The sequence below is a fragment of the Lucilia sericata genome, unplaced genomic scaffold, assembly GCF_015586225.1.
Source record: "Lucilia sericata isolate MDLA Ls3-8-SP2 unplaced genomic scaffold, ASM1558622v1 Contig000314F_arrow, whole genome shotgun sequence".
NCBI lineage: Eukaryota > Metazoa > Arthropoda > Insecta > Diptera > Calliphoridae > Lucilia > Lucilia sericata.
The window spans coordinates 153584-177050 of record NW_023994338.1 but is presented as its reverse complement, the minus strand read 5'-3'; the positions used below and the strand labels follow the sequence as shown (position 1 = coordinate 177050).

The following is a 23467-nucleotide window of genomic DNA, read 5'->3' as shown; positions in this document are numbered from 1 at the left end:
TTAAAAACCACTTGTTAAATTTACATATTTTTTTGTATTATTTTCGAAATTCAAATGTAACCAACTAGTTTATTTGTTGTACCGTATTTTATGGCCAATATACGGATAAAATAGCCCACCGCTTAGAAAGACACCCGCAAGATGACTGACTGCCTAACTGTAGTCAGTCGTATAATTTTGTTATCCTTTTGAGATTTTTATTATTTTTCATAACAGCACGAGGAACATCATTTACCGTTACACGAGTCAAACTTGAGTGAAAGTTGCGAACAAAAGCGCTCAATGTGTTTAAGTTTAGGGTTACCATGTTTATGTTAAATGGTGGTGGGTATAATGTATTATGTTTTGATATTAAAGATTTTGTTTTTGAAATTAGCACAAAGAAATATTTTCGTAAAGTCCAGTCAATAGACCATAGACTAATCAATATTCTAGTCCATAATCAAGTCAATAGACCAATCCATATTCTAGAAAATAATTCATAGACTAGAACATAAACTGGTCGATATGGTAGTCAATACAATAATCTATAGATTAGTTTATAGTCTAGTCAACTCCATAGTCTATCCAATTGCCTAGTCAACAGAGCTATCCATAGACTAGCCAATAGTCCAGTAAATCCATTCCATAAACTCAATTGTCATAGTCTATTGCCTTTATTACATATAGTAGGCTCAAGATTTTAAAGTTTTGGAAGTTTTACATATATAAAATCTAAACAAATATTATTTACACAAAAAAATCTATCTTAAATTTAAGTTTTATATGAGCCCATCTTAGTTTTCTAGCTTCTGCTTATAGTTTAGATTGGGATTCCGAGATAATACCAAATATATCCAGGTATATTTAGAATAAATATAGAAAATATTTATTATTTAGTTATTTTTATACCCTTCACCTTCGTGAGAAGGGTATATATAAGTTTGTTATTCCGTTTGTAATTTCCACAATATAATTTTCCAATCCTATAAAGTATATCGAGGGACTATATTCAATAGTCTCTATCTAAAATAATACAAGTTTTCAGGAGAGCAAAAAACTGTTTATTTCGCTAGTTCGTGAAGATTTTTCAATTTTTTCTTTTACAATATATTTTTACGGCCATATTCTAAACCATTATATAAAAAGAATTTTAATTTTTGCATTATTTACAAAATTATTCACAAATTTATATCAGATAGAGCTTATTTTTCTACGAAAATGTTCATTCAACCAACAGATAGAGAGTTTTTCATGGAAACATAAAATTTTTATTTGAATTAAAATCAATAAATATTATACTTTATACAATTTAATGGAGGAAGAGAAACCAAATTGTTGAAAAAGCAACAGATTATAATGTTTTGGTCCAAAATCAATGTTATATGGTTAAACACGACAATAAAATTGATTTAATTAGTATCATAATGAGCGATATCTCAAAAACTATTAGACCGATTTTAAATATTTTGACGGATTTGTGTTCAGCATGTCCAAATTATTAAGAAGACTAGTTTTACAACAGAAAATTATCCAAAGGGATCGAGTTTGAAGCAATTTTTGGATAAGATAGACAGTTTTGCATTCAGAATTTTTCTTTTTTTAAGATAGAGAAATTTAAAAAATGCTATAAAATTTCCAAAAAATATTTTTTTTCTTTGAAATTTATATCACTGATGCGCGATAGTTTGCTGAATATTTTGTCATCAAAATCTCATTTTCATAAAAATGACAGATAGCGACTATTGAATATAGTCCCTCGATATATATTCTGAATCCTTATATATAGGAGATTAAGCCATGTCCGTCTGTCTGTCTGTTGAAATCAATTTTCTGAAGACCCCAGATATCTTCGGGATTCAAATCATTAATAATTCTGTCAGACATGCTTTTGAGAAGTTTCCTATTTAAATTTTATGTTTACACTTCAAATCTAGTAGTTTTACATAAACGATTTTACTCGGTTTTCGTAAAATCGAACAAATTCTGTCATTTTGTTCTGACATTTCGACAAAAAAGTTAATTTTCTTTAAATTTAAACATTAAATATATATAATTACTTCTGTGAATGTATAAATTTTATATTAAATGCCACTAATATAAAAATAATAAATGAAAAGTGAAAAAATCTAAATAATAAAATGTTAATATTTGTGAATAATGGTATACGCACAATTGGGACGAACGACGAATTTCGTATAGCACGACGAACTAGTCGACAACAATTCGTTGCGTAAATTCGTCGAATGGAACACAATCAAATTATTCGTACTGCGAATTCGTTTCAAAATTTGTTCGAAATTGGAAAAAGTAAGAAAAAGTAACAAAAATTATATTTTTATGAATCTCCACGATTTTGAGATAATTTTAACAGCTTTAAAATTTATTCAAATATTATTTCGAAATTAGAAAATCTAAGAAAGTGGCCTCGAAAAGAACTAAAATTATATTTTTGTGAATATCCCCAATTTTAAGATTATTTTAACAGCTTCAAAATTTTTTCGAACATTATGTACTTCAAATTTTCGAACTTAATTTTAAATATTCCAACTAGCATTGTAGTGTCATGAAGTGTACTCCAGACTGCCAAATTTCAGACAATTCTGGCCACGAGAACTGGCTTTAAAAATTTTTCGAACTTAAGTTCGAATTTTCGAAAATTTTATTTTAGTTTTTATGACCCAGAGATTATTTTAAGAGCATAAAAAATTTTTCGAACATAACTTCGAATTTTCGAATATAATTTCGAATATTCGAACATAATATTGTATTGTCATTAACTGTACTCACAACCGCCAAATTTCAGCAAATTCGGGCTACCGGAATTGGTCTTAAAACAATTTTCCCCAATTAATTCGTCGTTCGTCTGCGTAAGAAATAGAAATAAACATATCGCATAGTTCGTCACGTACGACGAATTTCGTTATACGCAATGATTGTGTACATTTTCATATACCCAAGTGCAGTGTACACTAAACAGGTATATGCAATCGAACAGCTGATCATTTTTTTGTTTTCTTATTTGCATACCTTCTCTGTCAAAATATGTTTTTATTTATTTGAAACAAAATAAAATTTTAATAATAAAAAAATTTTAAATGTTTAGTTTATAAAAAAAAATAATATTGTTTGCACAAAAATACATTTCAACCATCTTCCGCATTGCGCCCTTTGTGAGGTCCGCTGTCCAATCCTATAAAGTATATCGAGGGACTATATTCAATAGTCTCTATCTAAAATAATACAAGTTTTCAGGAGAGCAAAAAAACTGTTTATTTCTTTATCCAAACTTAGAATAGAACTTTAATGGCACAAATCAGGTCATTCCAGATATCAACTATCCCCCGTATTGCGCACGTTGCGAAGGCTGTTGTCTTTAGCCACACTTTGGTAGCCACAACACAACTTTATTGGCACAAATCAGGCCAATTCAGATATCAACAATCCTTAGTATTGCGCCCGTTGCCTGGCCCACTTTCGTTTGACAAACTTTTGTAGCTAAAGATACAAATTTAGTGGCACAAATCAGGTTATTCCAAAATCTTGCTTTTGCCAGGTCCTCTGCCAATTCCTCTGTAATATTTACCAATAGCAATCAGCTTAATATAAGTATATAAGCATGCATATCCCTTAAAATTCCATTTAAAATCACTGCATGTTTTTTGAAATAAAATTAAGAATTTTTTTTAAAGACAAACATCAAAAAATATTTTATTTATTTTGACATTGAGCTCATACAATTACAAAAACAAAATACATGTTGTTTTTGTATTGTTGTAGTGATGCATATACCCGTTTAGTGTACCCTGCCCAAGTGTGTTCTATTTCTGACGGCGAATATTCGTTCCGAAAAATTCGTCGTTCATCCCAATTGCGCGTATATTATAAATGTGATCCGACTCGTATGATTGAAATTTTTACTCATGTTGGGTAATTTGAACATTTTTATAGACTATACAAAATGAAATAGATTGTAGTTTAACTTATAAAAATTCGCCTTGATATACTATCGATGAAACATAAGAGCATATGTAAATACCTGTCATCTTATACGCCAACAAAACGAGACACTATTGATATTTGAAAGAATATGAAATCTTTGTTTCCAAAACAAAGATTATAATTCTATGTCTCCAAATCGTTGCCAAGTATGTGCTAAGCGAACGTTTCTTTTCTGAAGCTGGAGCAACCATAACTCAGAACAGAAATAGGCTTCTAGGGTCCAGATTATCAAAGCTAAGCTTTCTTAACATTACATAATTATTATAAAGTATGTATGGTAAATTTGAAAATTAAATGATGTTTGATTTATACAAGAGAAATATCTGTATTTTCAAACAACGATGTTTTTAAGAGCAAACCACAAAGTATACAGAGGTGTCACTTTTGACATTTAAAAAAGTCTAAAATCAGCTTTTGTTTGATTTTGAAATTGTTTGGTGAGAAGAGGTATATAAAATACAGCTAAAAAAAATATTGAATTCGTTTTGTGCGAAAGAGAGGGAAATAGTTTTTTGCTCGTGACGCCTCGGGATGCAACACCCAGTCCGCACTTTAATTCGATTTCTTTTCTTTTTGCATGTGGTTTGACGAAGCGGCCGCAATTGTATTCATAGAAGTTAACGTCGTCATTCGATGAATGTGTATGTATATTTAAACAGCATGTTGGTATTAAAGCGACTAAACGACATTCGACAAAACGTTTTTTTTTTTTATATTCTAGGAAAACAATTTCAAAATTATCTTTACTTTTTTGACAATATATGTATGTATATTATATAAAGAAAATATGAGGCAAATATAAAGTTTGTTAGAAACATAAATAAGTAATAATTATGTCGTTGATTATTTGTTTTTCTTGCAAAATGCTTGTAACTGTCTGTCGACTGTAGTTGTGGTTTTAATTGTAAATTGAAATAAAGCTGTTGCTTGTAAACGAAAATGGGGAATAAGGAAAAACAAAACCGGTGCTACCACGTAGAAGATAAAAACAAGAGAAAAAATTAGTGATGCCAGATAATGGATTGTTGTACACCAACTATTTTAAACGTTTTTTAAGTCGAATATATTATTTTTAATTAGAAATTAAATAAAATATGTTTCAATTATGTTCAAATATGTATATTAATTATGTTTTGTTGCTAAAGTTCAAACGCAATTTCGTTTGGAGTTTACATGTTAAATTCCAGAACTTTTCTGACTTGTAAATAGCACGGGAACAGAAAAACAAAATGTCTCTTTTAATAAATTTGTATTGTGTCAAAATAAATTAAAAATATCAAAAATTTTTCTGTTTTCAATATTTTTTTTCACAAATAAGACAAAGAGAGAAAATATTTTAAGTTTCTCTGTTTTGTTCTCTTTTACAACTTCTGTTAAATCCTGCAAACTTGACAAGTAAAGGAACTTTTAACATTTAAGAATAAAAATACAATTGTGAATGTATGGATGTCAAATAAATACAAAAAAAGTTTAAGCTTAACTTAAATAGAACATTTTTTATAAAATGAAACTTTTTATATTATATACATTTCCCATACATTTTTGACAGATAAAGATCATTTTAATCTACGAGATATAATTTAAAACATGACGAGAATATATATTTTCGAACAAGATTTGCTACACTGCATTGTATCTACGATAAACAAATACATTCAAAATTAATGTTATTATCGAAAAAGTGATATTTCATTTAAAATTACAAAAAAAAAATAGAATTTATTAACACCATTTAAAAATAGCAGCGAACGTTTTAAAAACATCTCAATCTGACGTTTTTTAACATATAAAAACCAAATAAATAACAACCATGAAATTGAAAAATCGCTATAATAAATAAAACAACATGGCAACATCAAAAACTTGGCATCACTTTTTATAACTGCACAATAGGGCAACACCATTTTTTCTCCAAATTTCTTTCATACTTTCGTTCTTTTGCATTCAGTCGTCGTCGGATTCTTAAAGTGTGTAGTTGTTATTTATTCATGTGAATTGTTAGTGATTTAAAAAAATTGGGTAAGTAGACTGTACCTCCACATTTTTTTCATTTTATTTTCGTTGCATTATTTATTACTGTAAATTTTTATTTGTATTATTTTAAAACCATACTGCATACATTTTAGTTATTTAAAGTGTTTTAATCAGTGACCCTTACTTAGATTAAAAAAACTTTTATTGTTAGTGTAGTTGTGTGGAAGTTTTTTTAATGAAAAAAGAACAAAGTAAATTTATAAAGTAGACTCATTTGAACAGCTGACTATTTTTTTTAAACTTGCTATTTGTGGACTTACTTGTCAAAAATGTTTATGTTGCCATATTTGTTTTCATTTTAACGCTTGCTTTTGTACAAATTTCTGAGTAATTTGTTGTATTTAATGTGAAAAAGTGTATTTTAAGTGTATAATATTTTTAAAAATGTTCTAATTTTTAAAAAATAAAGAAAACTCTGTGACTTTTAATATAAATAACAACATATTTTTGGAAAGTACAACAATAATGCCATATTTTCCATTAATTATTGGTTCATTTTTGTAAACAAATTTTGACAAGTGAGTATTTCGAACAAAAACAAATTGCCTGTGGTTTTTGTAGACGTTTGTTGTACAACAACTCGTGTCGCTACTTTATTAATTTACTTTGAAAAAGAACTTTAGTTCAGACGTCGGCGCTAGTATTGTTCTGACAACGAAGATTTTCGGCAAATTACATGTACACAACACGATCGCAGACGAACTTCTAAACAAGAGCATTAAAAATACAAATATTTTATTTAGTTGCTTGACAGCATTCAACAAAGCAGGCCGATGTCGCTTTGTTAAAGAAATTGCAAACACAACATGAAAAAACAATAACAACTTGCAAAAACAAGAGCATAATTTACAAAAACAACGTACACCCTAAATAATTTTCAACAATGAAAGTAAATAAGTTAATCTTGTTTCATTCTTTTTTGTACATTTTAATTTGAAAAGTTGTTTCTATGTGAAGAAATTATCATTCTTATGTACATTGATTACATTTTGTTTATAAATATTTGCATTTTACACTAATGCAATTTAATCATCGAAATTAAAAATAACCAAATATTTTTTTCAGTGCAATTTCATTGAAAAAATTCCAATATTGTGTGTGTAGTGGTGATTTTTTTATCTGCCTCTCTATACGCCGGTATATGCTTTAGTTGCACTTTTTTGTGTAATCAACAAGGGAATTAATTGTAATTCACAATTTGTACAATAGTTTTTTGTTCTTGTAAACAAAAATCCGATCAGGGATGGAAAAGTTAGTGTAATTGCGCTTTGGGAAATTCGTTTTATTTATTAAACAAATCAAAATTTTGAAGTAGAAATTAAATTATTTAAAATCAAACTTTGATTTTGCGACGAATAAAACTGGAGAAATTTTCCTAAATAGCTGAATCGTGTTTTTTCGAAAAACTGGGGTTTTTCTCAATTCTCTCTTAAATGAGACCAGCGAAACAAGCCGAGACGGCTCAAAACCTTAATCCGACTAAAACGTAATCGCTGATATAAGTGGAAATCGCCTAGAGGTATTTCAGAAAAAAATGTCGAACCCTTTTTAAGTACATATATAAAGAGTTTACATTTTATTTAATTCTTTTGTTGAAGCAGTTTTCAGCTTGAATATTTTCAAGCAATTTGAACGGAGTTGGCACTAATTTAACTTTTTACAGGCAAATGGAAAAGAGTTGCCACATCATATTGTGTTAATATTATCACTCCTATTCCACATTTCGAATACGTTTCCGCATTCAGCTACGTTACGATCAGTATTCCAACAAAAAACGGAATCGTAAGAAAAAGCAATTCCATAATAGCTCTGTTCAATAACTGAAAGTTGTTAGTAGTTAGTACAAATTCGTAACAATTGTTACTGGAAAAGCGTTCATTAACTCAAAAAAACTTGCAAGAAGAAAAAAAATCAAGAGCGTAAACATTTTCTCTCGTTGCAAACTTTTACAAGTTCTATTTTGTACTAGTAATAATTATCTTATAAAAAATTGGACAGCTGTCTTTTGTTTACCTTATTGTCAGCTAACGATTTTGTATTTGTTTTAAAATAAAAATGTTTTCGAAGTGAATTATTATGTAAAATGTAGATGTATGTAAAAATGTAGATGCTTTTAACTATTTTGGAAGTTTTAATTCTAATTTGAAACCAAATTTTGTAAACTTATCGACGGTTTAAAAATCACATATTTGTTTTCCTGAAAGTTTTTACTAGTAAAGCGTTCATTTACATTTTACTAATATTGAGAGTAATTTTGTAAATTTTAATTTTACTCTCACGTCGCAAGTATTTACTGGGAAAATAAATTTCAATGCTTTACGATCGTAACTACATTTTTGTAAGTTGTTATTTTAGTGACGGAGCTTAAAATCGAAATGCAGAATAGGGGGTGTATATTTGTGAAAAGTTGTTACAGTTTACATTTTTCATAGAAATAACTGCAGATATAAATTATATAGAGACATGTTTTTAAATAACAGATTATTATACAGAGCTTTTTGAATATGAAAAACGCTAATTTAGACGTCGCCGATATTTTCTATAATAAGCTGCCGCCTATCAAAAATGGTTTCGCCTCGCCGCCTATCATTTTGCATTGGCTTCTATCTCTGATTGAGACTTATAAAGCTATATGGCCACACGTCAAAATTTTGATCAAAATTTGTTTATGTGTTAGTAATATATACCAGAAATCATTGAAGCTGAAAAAGCATAAACAAAACGTACACAAATTTTGATCAAAATTTTGACGTGTTTCCATATAGCTTAAGGCAACCAGCCTTTTGAAAATATATATTACATGAAGACTGTTCTGACGCCTGTTTTTGCAATTCTCTTTTAAGAATCTCTTCAGAATCTTAAACATTTATACAATGATTTTTTATATGCCACTATGCAAGTGTTTTTTGACGTTTAATTCTATAATCCTTTTTAATTACTTATTCACAATAAGAATAAAATGAAATTTTTAACCTAAAAATTTTTTTAATGCAAATCATGTTGATTTTCTTAAACCCCATGAAAACAGATGTCTGGGCAAACATGCGAAAAAATCATCGTGTAAATGTATATAAAGCTAATATTTGAAAAAAAAAATATTTTTGAATCAAATGAAATATAAACAAGTAAGAGTGCTACTTTCGGCTGTACCGAATCTTATATACCCTTCACCATAGTGTTAAATTTAAGATTTTTTCTTTAGTTTTTCAAAAAAAATTGCATTTTGTTCAAAATACTTTCCCTTCTGTGACAAAGAAATAAATTCAAAACAACAAACACAAATACTAAACGTTGTTTTTGTTTCCAGCGGGTTTAATGTTTATTATAAACAAGCAAATAGAACGTAAAATTATAATGCAGTTAAATTATAACATGTTTAACAAAATGTACTTAACCTATAAACGAGCGTTTAATAAAAGTGAAGCTAAGTATAGACGGTTGTCAGACGTTATAATGTCAGATCTGGCAATTTGGTGGCAACAGGTAAATTTTCAGTTCAGACGATTGTAAGAAAACTTTACAACTTCAATGTCAGACTATAAATTTATCTCCTCATAAATATTGTCAGTTCATACTGTTGTCAGATTGTTGTATGGTAAAAATTGCCAGATCCTATTTTAGCTTTATATTTTCTTTTAATACATAGTGTTGCTATTATAAATAATTTATTGTACAATGGTTCCATCGTTACATGCATAAAATTTGCATATCTGACGTTAAAAATTGTCAGACAATTATCTGGGAATGGCAAAGTAGTATGACAATGCTTTTTCTGACAAAAATTGTAGGTTCGCACATTTAGACTTTTTCTGAAGATTTTTCTAACATATAACAGATTTTAAAACATCAAACATAAATTTTTGTCGCATATTGAGGGTATTTTTCTTATTTTGGACAACTGACCACATGGCAACACCGATCACGTTGTATGCATGGCGGAGTTGGGAGTTTTATTATACAAAATCTATTTAAAACAAGTTAGAATATATTGTAAGGCATGACCGATCGTGTGGATTAATTTCTGAAAAAGGGGTTATATGGGAGCCAAGGTAAATATGGTCCTATCCGTATAAATTTTGGTAAATCGATTTACGAATTTTACCTTCAAGCCATTTTCTGAATGTAATTTTATATGGAGGCTAGGGTCATATGATACCCGATCATTACAAAAATTGCCAGTATCATTTAGAATTATATAAAACTATGATTTGCTTATTTTTATTAAGATTCTACAACATTTAATATAATTATAAGCTCAAAAGCCCTATTCGGGGAGTACCGTTGTATGGGGGCTAGGAGGAATAATGTACTGAACTCAAATGTTGAATAGGCTTCTTAATTGGGCATGAGCATGTGTCAAATTTCACCAAATTATCTTGAAAATTTCGAACTGTAGCGTGCGCACAAGTTTTACATGGGCACACAGGCGGACATATCCTTATCGACTCAGAAAGTGATTTTGAGCCGATTGGTATACTTTAAGGTGGATGTAGGAGCAATATTTTTTATATGAAAACTTTGCATTATGGATTGAACTTTTTTTCTTCTATAAATTACACTAAAGTATAAATGTCCGTTTCTAATTTCTAACACTGCATTCATGACTCATAAGAGATAAACCCATTTTATTTAACGAACCATTTCGTGTCTAAAATATATTTCTTTTATACATATTTTTTAACCAATAGGCATTATTTTATAAACTTAACCTAAAACAAATTTAAATCAAAATTTTGGAAGAGGAAATTCTAATATTATAATATTAGGTTATGTATTTCTAAAATGAATTATCTTATCAGCACATGGTGATTGGTATATTGCTTTAATAAATCAAACAGTTTGTTATAATATATAAGTAGGAAAACAATAGTAGAATATTTAAGTGTACTTCAGTTGCGTTTCTACTTTACAAAACAAGACAATGTTTTCAGTCTGGAAATGGCTAAAGTCAAGCACAACATCTTTGGACAAATATTATTAATTAATAAAACATTTACAATTTATAAAATTTCGGAATTATTGCTTAAAAAACGTGTCAGTAACTACAACTGTCAGCAACGCAACTAAAGTGACATCCGAGATACATGAACGACCCATTAATTTTTTAATGAATTACCAAGAAAATCGATTGAGAACTCATTTACAAAACAATTCTAGAAACAACTTAAATTTCGCTGCTTATTATGTATATTTGTTGCATTCATTTCTTTTCTTAAAATATTTTAAAGTTATATTTCATATTTCATTTTAAATATAGTTAAATGTAGATTTCATAATATTTAAATGAAACAAATATTAGCAATTATTATTTTGAAGATTTTAACAGAAAAATAGAATTTGATATCATTTTAGTATAGCGTTTTTTTGAAATCATTCCAAAAGAAGTATGCCCTTAATAGGTTTATTTTATAATGCATATTTTATGGTTTTGGTTTTTATATCATATTTTGTTTTATTCGTTTTTGTTTCGCTTTGCACTAATTTCACCTGATTTTTTCCCATTCCCCATTCACGTGTACAATATTGTTCAGCATGTTTTGTTTCTTAAATTATCAATAATATCCAGTAATCAGAAATAAAAAGAAAAAATTGTCATCGTTTTGCAGCTGTAAAATTAATGGCGGTTTTTATAAAGTAATCAATTTTGTTCTCAATATTATTAATATTAAAAAAAAAAAACATAAATTTGTATTAAATTCAACCAAGATGTATTTTGTTGCGGTTTATAATGGATTGTAATCAGAATGCAAGCAGTATGGATATATCATTGAACATCACTAAATCGGAAAAAGTAATAAAACAATTGGAGTAAGAAACATGTGGTCAATTTATATAAATATAACATTTAAAATTATATTTTAATATTTAATATTATAAAATTCTTTTTAAAATTTATGTTTTAAGAATTATTATTACAAAATATTGTATGAAATTCAATGTCAACACTTATTAAAGACTCAATAAACAATAATATTATTAAAGACTTGTTAAAAAGTGAATTTATTTGTTTTTATATCATTTACTTTTTCTGTTTCCAGATATGTTGTGCCTTCTTCTCTAATTAAAGACAGTCTGTTTTTGTATGTTGGTTTGGTTCCTTTTGATATTCTACTCAAAAATCGTTTTTTTACGCAAAATTTTTTTTTCAAAAATAGAGTTATAACCTAAAATTATTAATCATTATAGTTGCAGGATATTATGTGTCTGTGTTATTTTTTTCAATCGAATCGGAATTACTTACTAATGTTATACAAAGTTTAATAATTTTAAAACTTGGTTCAATATAAACTACAGACTAGATAAGTAGATTTAAACTGCGTTTTCAGATTAACCATATCGGGTCAGGTTTTCTTTGGGTTTTAAACTTTAAATATAATATAAGAAAGTTACATTTTTTCAAAAAAGTTATTTTTAATTCTCTTAATTTTTTTCATTATTGAACAAACTGCTTATTATATGGGTAATTTTTTGTCAAAAGACCCAAATCAAAAAAATTGATTTGGTTGAAATTTGCACCAACGTTAATACTATTGGATAGTCCAGGCCAGACACAAATTTTCAGCTCTATCGCTCGTAAACTGCCGTACTTAAGAGGGGGACAAAGTTGGCCATTTTGGTCATACAGGGTTTTATTCAAATGAGTGTAACTTTTCACCTATTAGTCCTACCAAAAATTGTACAAAGGAGTACAGATAGCTATTTCCAAAAAAAAAATAAATAAATAAATATTTTTTTAAATGGGCTCTTTTTTGCTCAAAAGAAGCGTAGACTTTAAGAACTTTGTGGTTACTAAGTGGGTTGCTAGTGGGATATCTATAAAAAATATTTTAACTCAAAAACTTTTTTTATTATATATCGTCGCCTGAAACGCAAACAGGCCCTATATACAAAAACATTTAAATATTAAAGGTTAAAAGTCCAATTTATCCATTTTAATATATTCCATTGTCAACTATCATAACAAATGATAAGTTTCACTAGTAAAAATGTTGTTTGTTTAATAAAAATAAATCGCACTGATGGAAACAAAATTTTAAATTTTAATAGTTTTTTGCTTCTCTTGTAAAGTTTTAAAAATGTTAGATAGGGCCGTTTGCGTTTTAGGTGACGATATGCCCCTTGCATCCCACCAAGTGACCACAAATCGCTTAAAGGAAATGGTCTAAGCTTTCTTATTTTTGAGTTACAAGATATGTTTTTTGCTTCTCTTGTAAAGTTTTAAAAATGTTAGATAGGGCCGTTTGCGTTTTAGGTGACGATATGCCCCTTGCATCCCACCAAGTGACCACAAATCGCTTAAAGTAAATGGTCTAAGCTTTCTTATTTTTGAGTTACAAGATATGTTTTTTTGATAAAAATCCCACTCGCATCCCATTATGGGACTATAAAGCTCCTAAAGGAAATTTTATAAGCTTTCTTCTGAGCAAAATTTAAAAAAATATATATAAAAAAATGTTGAATAAAAATTGGTAACAATTAAAAAAAGCTATCTGAACTCCTTTGGACAATTTTAGCTGGGACCAATAGGTGAAAAATTACACCCATTTGAAAAAAATGTATGACCAAAATGTCCAAATTTGACCTTTGATCTTCTAACTCCGGCAGTTCTTGACCGATAGAGCTGATAATTTGTGTTTGTCTTACTATCCAATAGTACTTACCTTAGTGCAAATTATATCCAAATCGAAAGACATCGATTTTAAAAGTTGTGTCACTAGACACGAAATTACCCATAATTAAAACGTTTCTTTTTCAACCATCGGATTTTAAAAATACTTTTTTCATCTTACGAAAAATGCATTTAAAAGGATATCGGATCCGATATGGAAAACTAAAAATGCAGTTTTGATTTGTAAAATCTAAAATATGGAGGGTACATTGACCTTGACATTAGAAATATTCCACTAAGACCTGCAAAATTATTCGATTTAAAGACGATCTAGCCATATACGACCGTTAAAAACACTACAGAGTTCGAACGGAAAGAGCAAGAGGGTTGAAATATTTCCTATATATATATATAGGTTGGTTAGGATTGAAAGTAAGCCGTATCGGTCAACGATTTTACCAAGCCCCCTAATGCATTCTATAATGAATGCGTACTGATCAATCTATCTTTTGGATGTACATCGATGTCATTTGAGAGTTTTGGTATCAGTTATTACTGGTCACAGTAAATTTAGAAATCATGCATGACGTAATGACGTAAGTTTACTCGAACCATTAACATACATATATATTTTTCCCGATATCCCACTTCCTCCAACTTCGACAAAGATAGGGGAAATGATAGCCTTATCGGTATTTTGCATTATTCCCGTAACGGTATTTTAGTTGTATTGGTATTTTGGATTATTTTGGTAACGGTGTGTTAGGGTCTTAGGCTTATTTCGGTATTGGTTTTGTAGCGGTAACATTAGTAATGCCGAAAAGGTATTTTAGCTGTAACGATAGCTTAGCGATAACGGTTGCCGACCTTGTGTTGTTGCTCTTCTTTATTTCTCCAATTGAACATGTGTCATGCAAATCCTATGAATATCGATAAATCGCTTCAAAAATTATTCTGAGTCGATTGATATAATCTGTATTATAAATATCACCCATTTGTTCAATTAACCTATGTACATAAAGTCCTGGGATTATTCCAAACATCAACGCAGTACCTGAACTTATTTAACAATCGTGAAAGAAGATTTCACTATTTTCTAACGTAGCTCTACAACCATATCGAAATGGTGATAAAATATTGATAACGGTATTTAAACTTATTTGGGTGATGACATTTTGGCGGTAATAGTATTTAGGCTTATTTTGATAACGGTATCTTAGCGGTAATAGTACTGAGTTGAAAGGATATTTTAATAGTAAAACTGTTTAGGATGCTATATTTAATAGGATCGAATCTTAAATACCTTCGAGCTATACAATGATCTTATATTGAGATCTATTGATTTGATTGGATATTTGTAGATGATTCATAATATCGCTAAGGATTAATGGTTAATATAGGGTAAATACAATGATTACAAAATAACAGTATTTTGGTTTATTAATTGATTAAAAAATCCTCAATTTGAAAGCATTGTGTGGTCAATTCATAATTTCGGACTAAAATTGATTTCAGATTAGCATCGTGTATAAAAGAAGAATATTAATCTTAATGAATAATATTAATCTTAATTTTATATTTCTTTTCAGATATGAAATGGAGAAACTAGCACAGGAAAAAATGGAATCTTTGATGAAATATGTCCCTTTTATCGATTTCGTTTTAGAAATCGATAAAGAAAGATATATAAAATTTATAAATATAAGAAAATGGATTATATTAAGAAAGAAAAAGTATGTCGATATTTATTTAGTTTTAAGTTTTTTATTATTTTTTAATTAACACATATTTTAATTTTCTTTACAGGTATCCTTTAAGTGATTTAAATAAAATTGAACAGTCTATTATAACACAATACAAAAACTTATTACTTGAAAATAATGTGGTAAGTTCATTATAAATTAAACAAAAATTTTTCGTTTAACTAGGAAGTATATTACGAATGATTCAATGAGTAATATGAAAAAAGCAAAAACAATTTTTTAGGGCACATTTTTATTTGTTATCAGTAGTTGTGTGGTGCTAATTTTAAATTCTATAAACTACATGCATTACCACATTTTTTGCGTTTTTGCACAAAACATGCCGAACTGGCAACACTATTGGTATCAACAGCATCCCCAGTTAAAACATTTGCCCAGTGGCAACATTAGCAAATTTGTTTTGTTTTTGAAAATATTTGCAAGGCAAACTGCCGCGAAATTTATTGTTTTGTTTAAATCTAAAATACAAATAAATAATATAATTTTCTATTATTACAGAAAATACCAGAATATATATCAAAAATTTTTGCTCCAATGAATTTTAAACAATTTGTAAATTTATGTTCCGATGAGGAAGAAGATGTCACAGAAGAAGATACTAAAAAGAAAGATAATGCTTCCACAACAAAGAACTCAAATTCATCAAAAGAAGAAAAAAATAAAAGAAATGAAAAGTACTCCAAAGCAGCAAAGGAAGGTAAGGTCATAGAAATATTAAAAGTTAATTAACTTAGTGTAAGTTATCCGCTTACTCCGTGCATGATTTCTGTATCATTGTAGATGTCGTTTTATTTCAAATTTGACTACCTAAAGTAAAATACAAAAATCTAATTTTTTATTTGGATGCTGATATTTTAATATAAAATTAATAATTTAACCATAAATCTCTTTTTTAGTTGATAATAGTGATGATGATTTGGAAATCGTTAGTATTGATTATATAAAACCAGAGAATGAAGCACCAAAGAAGAAAAATTCCACCTCAAGTAAAGAGGTCATGAAAGAAGATGCTGAAATTGATGATATATCAAAAGATATTTTAAGTAAAATTGATCAATTAACAGAAGATGATATTAAACAAAAAAAGAACTCAATTTACGAACCCATAAATTATACATATCAAGAAAAGGATTTTTGTGATATAACCGAGGACAATAGTGAACCTATTGAAGAGGAAAAGGTAATTTTTCAGAGACGCTCGAAAAATTCAGATGGATTATTTAAGAGACGTACAGATTTCAAAGATGAAATACAAGAAGAAGAGCTTTTGCTTGAAAGTAAACAGGAACTGGATACAGATATGTTTAATTTAAATGAAGTGGACGATGAAGTCGAAGTGCAAAATCTTGAGAGTGATAATAAAACAAAACATTATACCAAAAAACCTATAGAAATTATATCTTTAGACTCTTGTAGTGATGATGAGGATGATAATCAACCTTCTACCTCTAAAGCAGCGGCTTTAAAGTCTAGACTTGGCAAAAAATCTTTTACTAAAGAAATCCAGCTAGAGTCTACTGCCATAGAAAACGAAAAAATAACTGAAGAAGAAAATTCAAATAGTAATTGTAGTAACAGCAAGGTAGAATTACTGTGTAATACCATCGACTCAGCATTTTTGAATGTTAGTGATTTGATGGAAGAATTAAATGAACCCAAAGAATTAGAGAAAACATCACCAACTCACATTTCAAATAAGCCGCCGGATAAACAAATATCAGAAACTAGCAGTGATAAAGAAAACATTGTACAATCACCAAATACCAATACAAACAATAGTCTAAGTCAAGAACAAATATGCCAACTATTGGCAGATATATCGAATAAAAAAGATTTTGATATGGAAACATTTTATGCTGCTTTATCATGTGTCAAGCAAATGAACTCGCCTTCAGCAAGAACAAATAGCACAGAAAAGAATTCTCCTTCGATAGCTGTAAATGATACTCCACCGCCAGCTCCTCCACCAATTAATAATATCGTTAACCCGCCTGTACAGCCATTACAACAGCAACCTCCACCACTGCAACAACAAGCTCCATTTACTTGCAATATAAACCAACCAGCAACAAATGTTTGTTATCCACCCCAACAGCCTCAACATTTAAATCCTCCATCAACACCTTATTATCCCCAAAATGCAAATTTTGTACCAGCCGTCGCGCCACCACCTCCCAGACCAAAAGTAAACATTAATGATCCACGCATTATAAAGCAACTACAGGTCATACAAAATTCACCATTGTTTACCTATAACGTCTTAAATTCAGAAATTGCCGAAAATATAATGCAAATTTGTCAATCACAAAAATTTCAACAGCCTCAACAAACAAACTTTGCAAATAAATCAACATATGCACACAACAATAATAATATGATACCCAGCAACTTAAATACTACCTCCTCACGAACAAATAATTTGCGTAGGTCCTGTGATACTGCGCCAACAACATCTAGTAGGTTAACTTATGGCGAATATAAACGTAGACAGCAGGAACAGAAATTGCAACTGGAAAGACAAAGGGAAGAAGAACGCAAGGCCAAAGCAGAACAATTGGAACTGGAGAAAAAGAAAATGGAAGAAGAAATACGTTCTAAACTATTGTCCACGTTAACACCTTGTACAGAACAGTTAACAACAATGTGGAGTCAACAAAAGAACTCAAACAACAACTACGTTGCCGTAAATAATACTAACAATACGGAGAAGGAAAAACCAAAGGATAATGTGGAAAAACCCAGCACATCATCTCCAGCTACTGTTGAAAGTAATGCCGAAAACAAGGAAAAGAAAAGTAAACAAAAATCTAAAGAAAATAAAAAATCCAAACCTAAAGATAAGAAAGATAAAGAAACAACAACCAAGGGCGGTAAAGACCAGAAACTTAATCGCGTTTATAATGAATTAAGATGCACCGTTAAAGGATTTGATCAGCTGCACGATTATATTCCTAACATTGAGGAAACTACAAAATCGAATGATAACACCAATATAGCTAACAATACAGATACTACTTCAAATGCAGAAGTAACCTTTACGCCTAGACCTATTGGCCTAAGACGAAGATCTAGTATACATGCTCTCTCTGCCATAACGGAACAATTAGGACAACAATCATCTGATTGTTCAGATTCTGATGTTAGCCAAAAAAGGGTCAGAAGACCCTCAAGCAATTATGACCCAAAACGCCCTTCAATAGACTCTCATAACATCACTTCCTCTGAAGATTCGATGCAATCTTTACCGAAACGTAGAAAAACCATAGATGAGATTATAAAGCCAAACAAAAGAACAAAGGCCATGCGAATAGCAGACGATGACTCTGAAAGCTCATCGGAGGATGAGAACATCTCTAAGAATTCTAAAGAAAATTTGACCATAAATCAACCGGTTATTAAACTACGACGTATATCACAAGATTTTATTAGAAAACATACCAATAGACGTAGAGAAGATACAGAGCCGAATTCAAGGCTAAAGAAAAATTGTGAAAAAGTCTTAAATCCTGTAGAACCCGCCCAAAAAGTGAACAAACTAAAAAGATACAATAATGATTGTCAAATGACAGAACGCAATACTTCCTTCTGTGTACTCTGCAGATCTAAACCCTCGGATTTGACAAATCATTACATAGGCAGACATAAAACCGAATCATATGTAGCCCGTTTAGATTGGGCAGAACTAGATGATCTATCTATTAACACACCCTTTGCCAAACTACTACCAAGAGGGAAAAATGCTCGTTTTGATCGTTATGAAGTGGAATGTCCCTTTTGCCAAGATAAAATTACAGATCAATTCATTAATCTGTATCAACATTATTCTGTTCATACAGGAGAGTATGCTTTCCAATGTTCCCACTGTAACCTAACGAAGCCCTACAGGCCCGATATACAATCCCATATTCTTCACTCGAAAACATGTCGCAATGCCACTATACAAATCATGTATCGTTATCCACCCAATGCCCAATGTATTTATCTGCACTATTGTACCATCTGTAATTTTGTGCAATTGAACGAAGCCAATGTTTTAAAACACTTGAGAGAGCATCATGATAGTTCTAAAGCCATTCCAAGTAATGTACAAAAATATATATTAGCAGCCATGAGTGATGGACCCGATATAAATGAAGCTAATAAACCCCCGACACCTGCCCCAACACCACCGCCAGCGGTACAAAAAGAAACAACAATAGATGAAGGAGAAAAGAGTAATGGTGTTAAAACGACATGTAAACCACTTGTAAACCACAAAACTGTACAGCTTCCTGGAGAAGTACAGCAGACTGTGACGTCCATGACGTCCAATGATTCAAATTTAAAAGTTGGTGGCGATGATTCGTCGTCTAATGATTTAAATTTCAAAATTGATGATGATGATATACCTGTTGGTAATGAACCTTGTTGCGAGGAAGAATTTTTAGAGGAGGGCAAATATTCGTTAGAAGAACAGTTGAAACAATTACACGAAGGACCCACGCATCAAAATGTGATCACCCAAATACCCATGACAGTTGTACATTGTATTGGCGATCAGATAAAGCAATCTCCAAGTGGTCGCCCAACAATTCCCAATACACGGCTACAACCACAGTCAGATAGACATCTACCCATGATTTTAAAAATTGAACCGAACATAGATGTCGAAGAAAATCTAATCCTGACACCTCCTAGACCGACAAGTAATAAAGCAAAAGATGCCTGTAATACAAATATCCCCGCAGTTTCGAAAACTCCATTATTCACCATCTATGAAAAGTATCGTAGCTTTCCACAAAATGTCAACTATTTGGGTCTATACAAATGTATGATAGATGATTGTTATTATTCGACAGACTGTCCGGAAGAATTTTTCAAACATTTAACGGATCATTCCACAAGTCATGACTCAAATTTCATTGAGTCATATCTACAATGTCCGTATTGTGTTTTACCCCGAGAAATTGTTATGAATCCCATGCAATTGGTGGAACATGTACGCAATCAACATGGAAACTTAATTTATCAATGTTCTATGTGTTGTTATCGCAGCTGTGATGCCTCCAATGTTTACATTCATCAGCAATTGCATCATAATACTCAGCTAGACTTATGCAAAATTTATAAATGTATCGCAAGTGAAGATCCGCAGGTTAACATCGGATTGGATGGAAACTTGAATGAACAAATAGTGAAAAATGTTTTTAAAATTGTTTGTAGTGGTAAGTAAACAGATATAATTATTTAATTAATGCAGTATTTATTTTCTTTGAAAAATTATTAACATCTCTTTTAATTATCAATTTCAGTTTGTCAAAAAGATTTTTATCATACACAACCACTAATAGAGCATCTTACTAGTGTGCACAAGGCACAAATGGACAATAGCTTAAAAATCTACTCCTGCGTATATTGTTCTTTAATGGTGGCAAACAAAAATGAAATACGTATGCATGTATCCACTAAACATCCAGGAAAACATCCTTATATTTACGATCACAATACACAATGCAACAGTATAAATGAGGTAAATTACAAAAGAACCAAACCAAAAAAGCTTTCCTTTTATTTCATAAAAAAACTATTTTTTTAATTGTAACATTAGGATTTGATACGCGGTATAGATGTTCTATGTCTGTCTGAAGCAGTGGCCTATGAGGAAATTCAAACAGCTAAAGAAAACGATGACAAATTACAAGATATAAAGCCCGATTTTAAGCAGTTGCAGCAAATGAATGAAGAAACGGTTAGAGTGCGCTTAAGAAAATTAACTGCTCATACGGGAGTACAGCCGGACAAACTTTATCGTTGTCCCCACTCTACATGTGGTGGTTTCTTTACCATTTTTGATTTGTGGCTAAGGCACATGAAGGTGCGTCATCAATGTTTGGAATGTCAGTGTCCTCACTGTCCCACACCGAAATTTCTAACTGTGGAACAATTTGCCTTACATTTTGAGGAACACCGACGTCATACATTTATCTGTTACTATTGCCCAACTACGTGGCGCAACAAGACATTGGCTATGGAACATGCCATTAAGGAGCATAGTAATTTAGGCCCCATGCGCTTCGAGCAAATACGTTTCAATCTTACATACTCCTACGCCATTATGATACAAAATGATTTATTAACAGAACATGAAAATTTCATCGCTGAATTCTTGCTCATATTGGATAATCGTTTAAAAGTTTTAGAATCAAATGAAAAGGAAAAATTGAAACATCAATGGCCGGTATCAGAAAACACTTTGTGGGTTGATGATTATCTCCATAAGCTTCACAATCGTAAAGTGGTGCGTACCTGTTTAATGAAAGACTGTCCATTTCGTACTGTCAGTGAAGACAATCTTTTCGCACACTTACGTACCTCACATGTCATTGCTGGTACCTCGTTTAATTGCTCCAAATGTAATTTCAGTCTATCGGTCTGCACCAATATCGATGAAGTCATTAATCATATAAAATTACACAATGAATTTATTTGCATTTGTGCTGCTTGCTCCTTAAGTACGCCAAGTCGCCAAAAAATGTCTAACCACATACGGGGCCAGCATTCAGCGCGTGATGTTCCAGTAATCCAACTATTTAAGACAAATCAACAATTGTTTATTAAATTATTTATAGTATTCGCAGACAATCATCTAACATTCTCAACGATGAAAAATTGCTTCTGTTGTGGGGAAAAGAATATGGAAGGTGATGTCTTCAGTTTACATTTGAAACGATATCATAAATTTTCTCTCAATTACTATTGCGAAAAATGTCCAGATTTTCAATTTAAATCATTGAAAGATGTAAAATCACATTTTCAACAGCTGCACTCCTCAGGCAAGTTTAAAATACGCACTGAATTGGCGTCCGCAAATGACATACGCGTAAACGGGTTAAATGATTTTCAAGTGGAAATTTCCATGGAAGTACAAACGTCCTTTGCATTACATATTAAAGATGAACCCATAGATGTAACTAATACTGAAGACGAGGACGATGATGTAATTTTGCTTGAAGATAATGATGTAGTTATACAAGATTCTTTAAGAGATGAACAAGTACAGCAGCCTAAGTTAATACCACAACTAAAATGTGCCTCATTTAGTAAATTAATAGAACCCTCAATAGCCTATCCACCAAATGATGCAACAGTTAATGAACCACCAGCATTTCAACAACTCCCCACAACATTATTCAACTCAATTTCAACAGAACCTCCCACAGTAATACAAGCTAATTTTCTAGCCGAAAACCAAGGGTTTCATCAAAACTCACCCTGTAACACAGTTCCTAATACTCGGTTTATGGCCCCTTCTTATGAAAACCAGAATATTAATGTGTCCATGAATCCTTGCAACAATTTAAATCCAAATATGGCTGCAAATGACAATAGAAACACTGTCATACACCACAATAACACGATGAGAAATCCAGTTAGAGCTTTGCCGACTATTAATAAGGTTTATACCCATCAAAGAACAAATAATCCTTATATGGGCCAGACTAGGTTTGTGCAAATACCCGCAAATATGGTAATAAACCAAAACTATGGCCCCTCATCCAATAATCAAAATGATCAAAATATTGTTTATCAAAACTTATCTTCTGTTAACGATACGTTTAGTTTCTAATTAGTTTTATTCAAAACTTTCGTGATAGGTAATTTATTGTTTTTTATTTTAATTAAGTTTTGTTTCAAATATTTTGAAACTGTTTTGTATATTATTTTAAAACAAATTTTAAAGTTAATTTTTTTATTACAAATATATGAATACTTTGAAATAAATTTTTTATTAAAATAAAAAAAGTTTTAATTGTTAATAAAGCGGAGGAAAGTAAATTGGCGACTTAATAAATTTGTACATGCCAAGGTAGGAAATGTTTAGAGCTTATTATCTGTTCCGAGAAGCTTTTAAAACCGAATTTGGTGTTCTGTTTTATATAAATAAAAATTGTTTGTGGTAGGACCTAATTTAAACAATTTTGTATGAAAATCTTTCCAATTTTTAATAAACTAGCAAAAATCTCTACATATGGCATCACCTAATAATTGCATTTTAACGTTATGATTTGGCAACACCAAACTTCACCAACTGTCACCTTGA

The 23467-nt window shown here is 30.3% G+C and overlaps 1 protein-coding gene across 1 annotated transcript; it reads left to right on the top strand.

Annotated features, from left to right (window-relative positions):
* The first annotated feature begins 5913 nt into the window (after positions 1–5913).
* LOC119603592 lies at positions 5914–23129 on the top strand. Its single transcript, XM_037955660.1, has 7 exons — positions 5914–6000; positions 15214–15357; positions 15431–15509; positions 15886–16084; positions 16284–20591; positions 20679–20896; positions 20975–23129. Exons 2-7 carry the CDS (start codon positions 15221–15223, stop codon positions 22991–22993), a joined length of 6960 nt encoding a protein of 2319 aa, XP_037811588.1. The 5' UTR covers positions 5914–6000; positions 15214–15220; the 3' UTR covers positions 22994–23129.
* The last annotated feature ends 338 nt before the right edge of the window (positions 23130–23467 follow it).

Bases quoted from the DNA above. Each gene is read 5' to 3' on its own strand.
- LOC119603592 (XM_037955660.1), top strand. From the start codon at position 15,221: ATGGAGAAACTAGCACAGGAAAAAATGGAATCTTTGATGAAATATGTC. The intron at 15,358-15,430 runs GTATGTCGATAT...TTTTCTTTACAG, and splicing joins ATTATATTAAGAAAGAAAAA to GTATCCTTTAAGTGATTTAA. The intron at 15,510-15,885 runs GTAAGTTCATTA...CTATTATTACAG, and splicing joins TATTACTTGAAAATAATGTG to AAAATACCAGAATATATATC.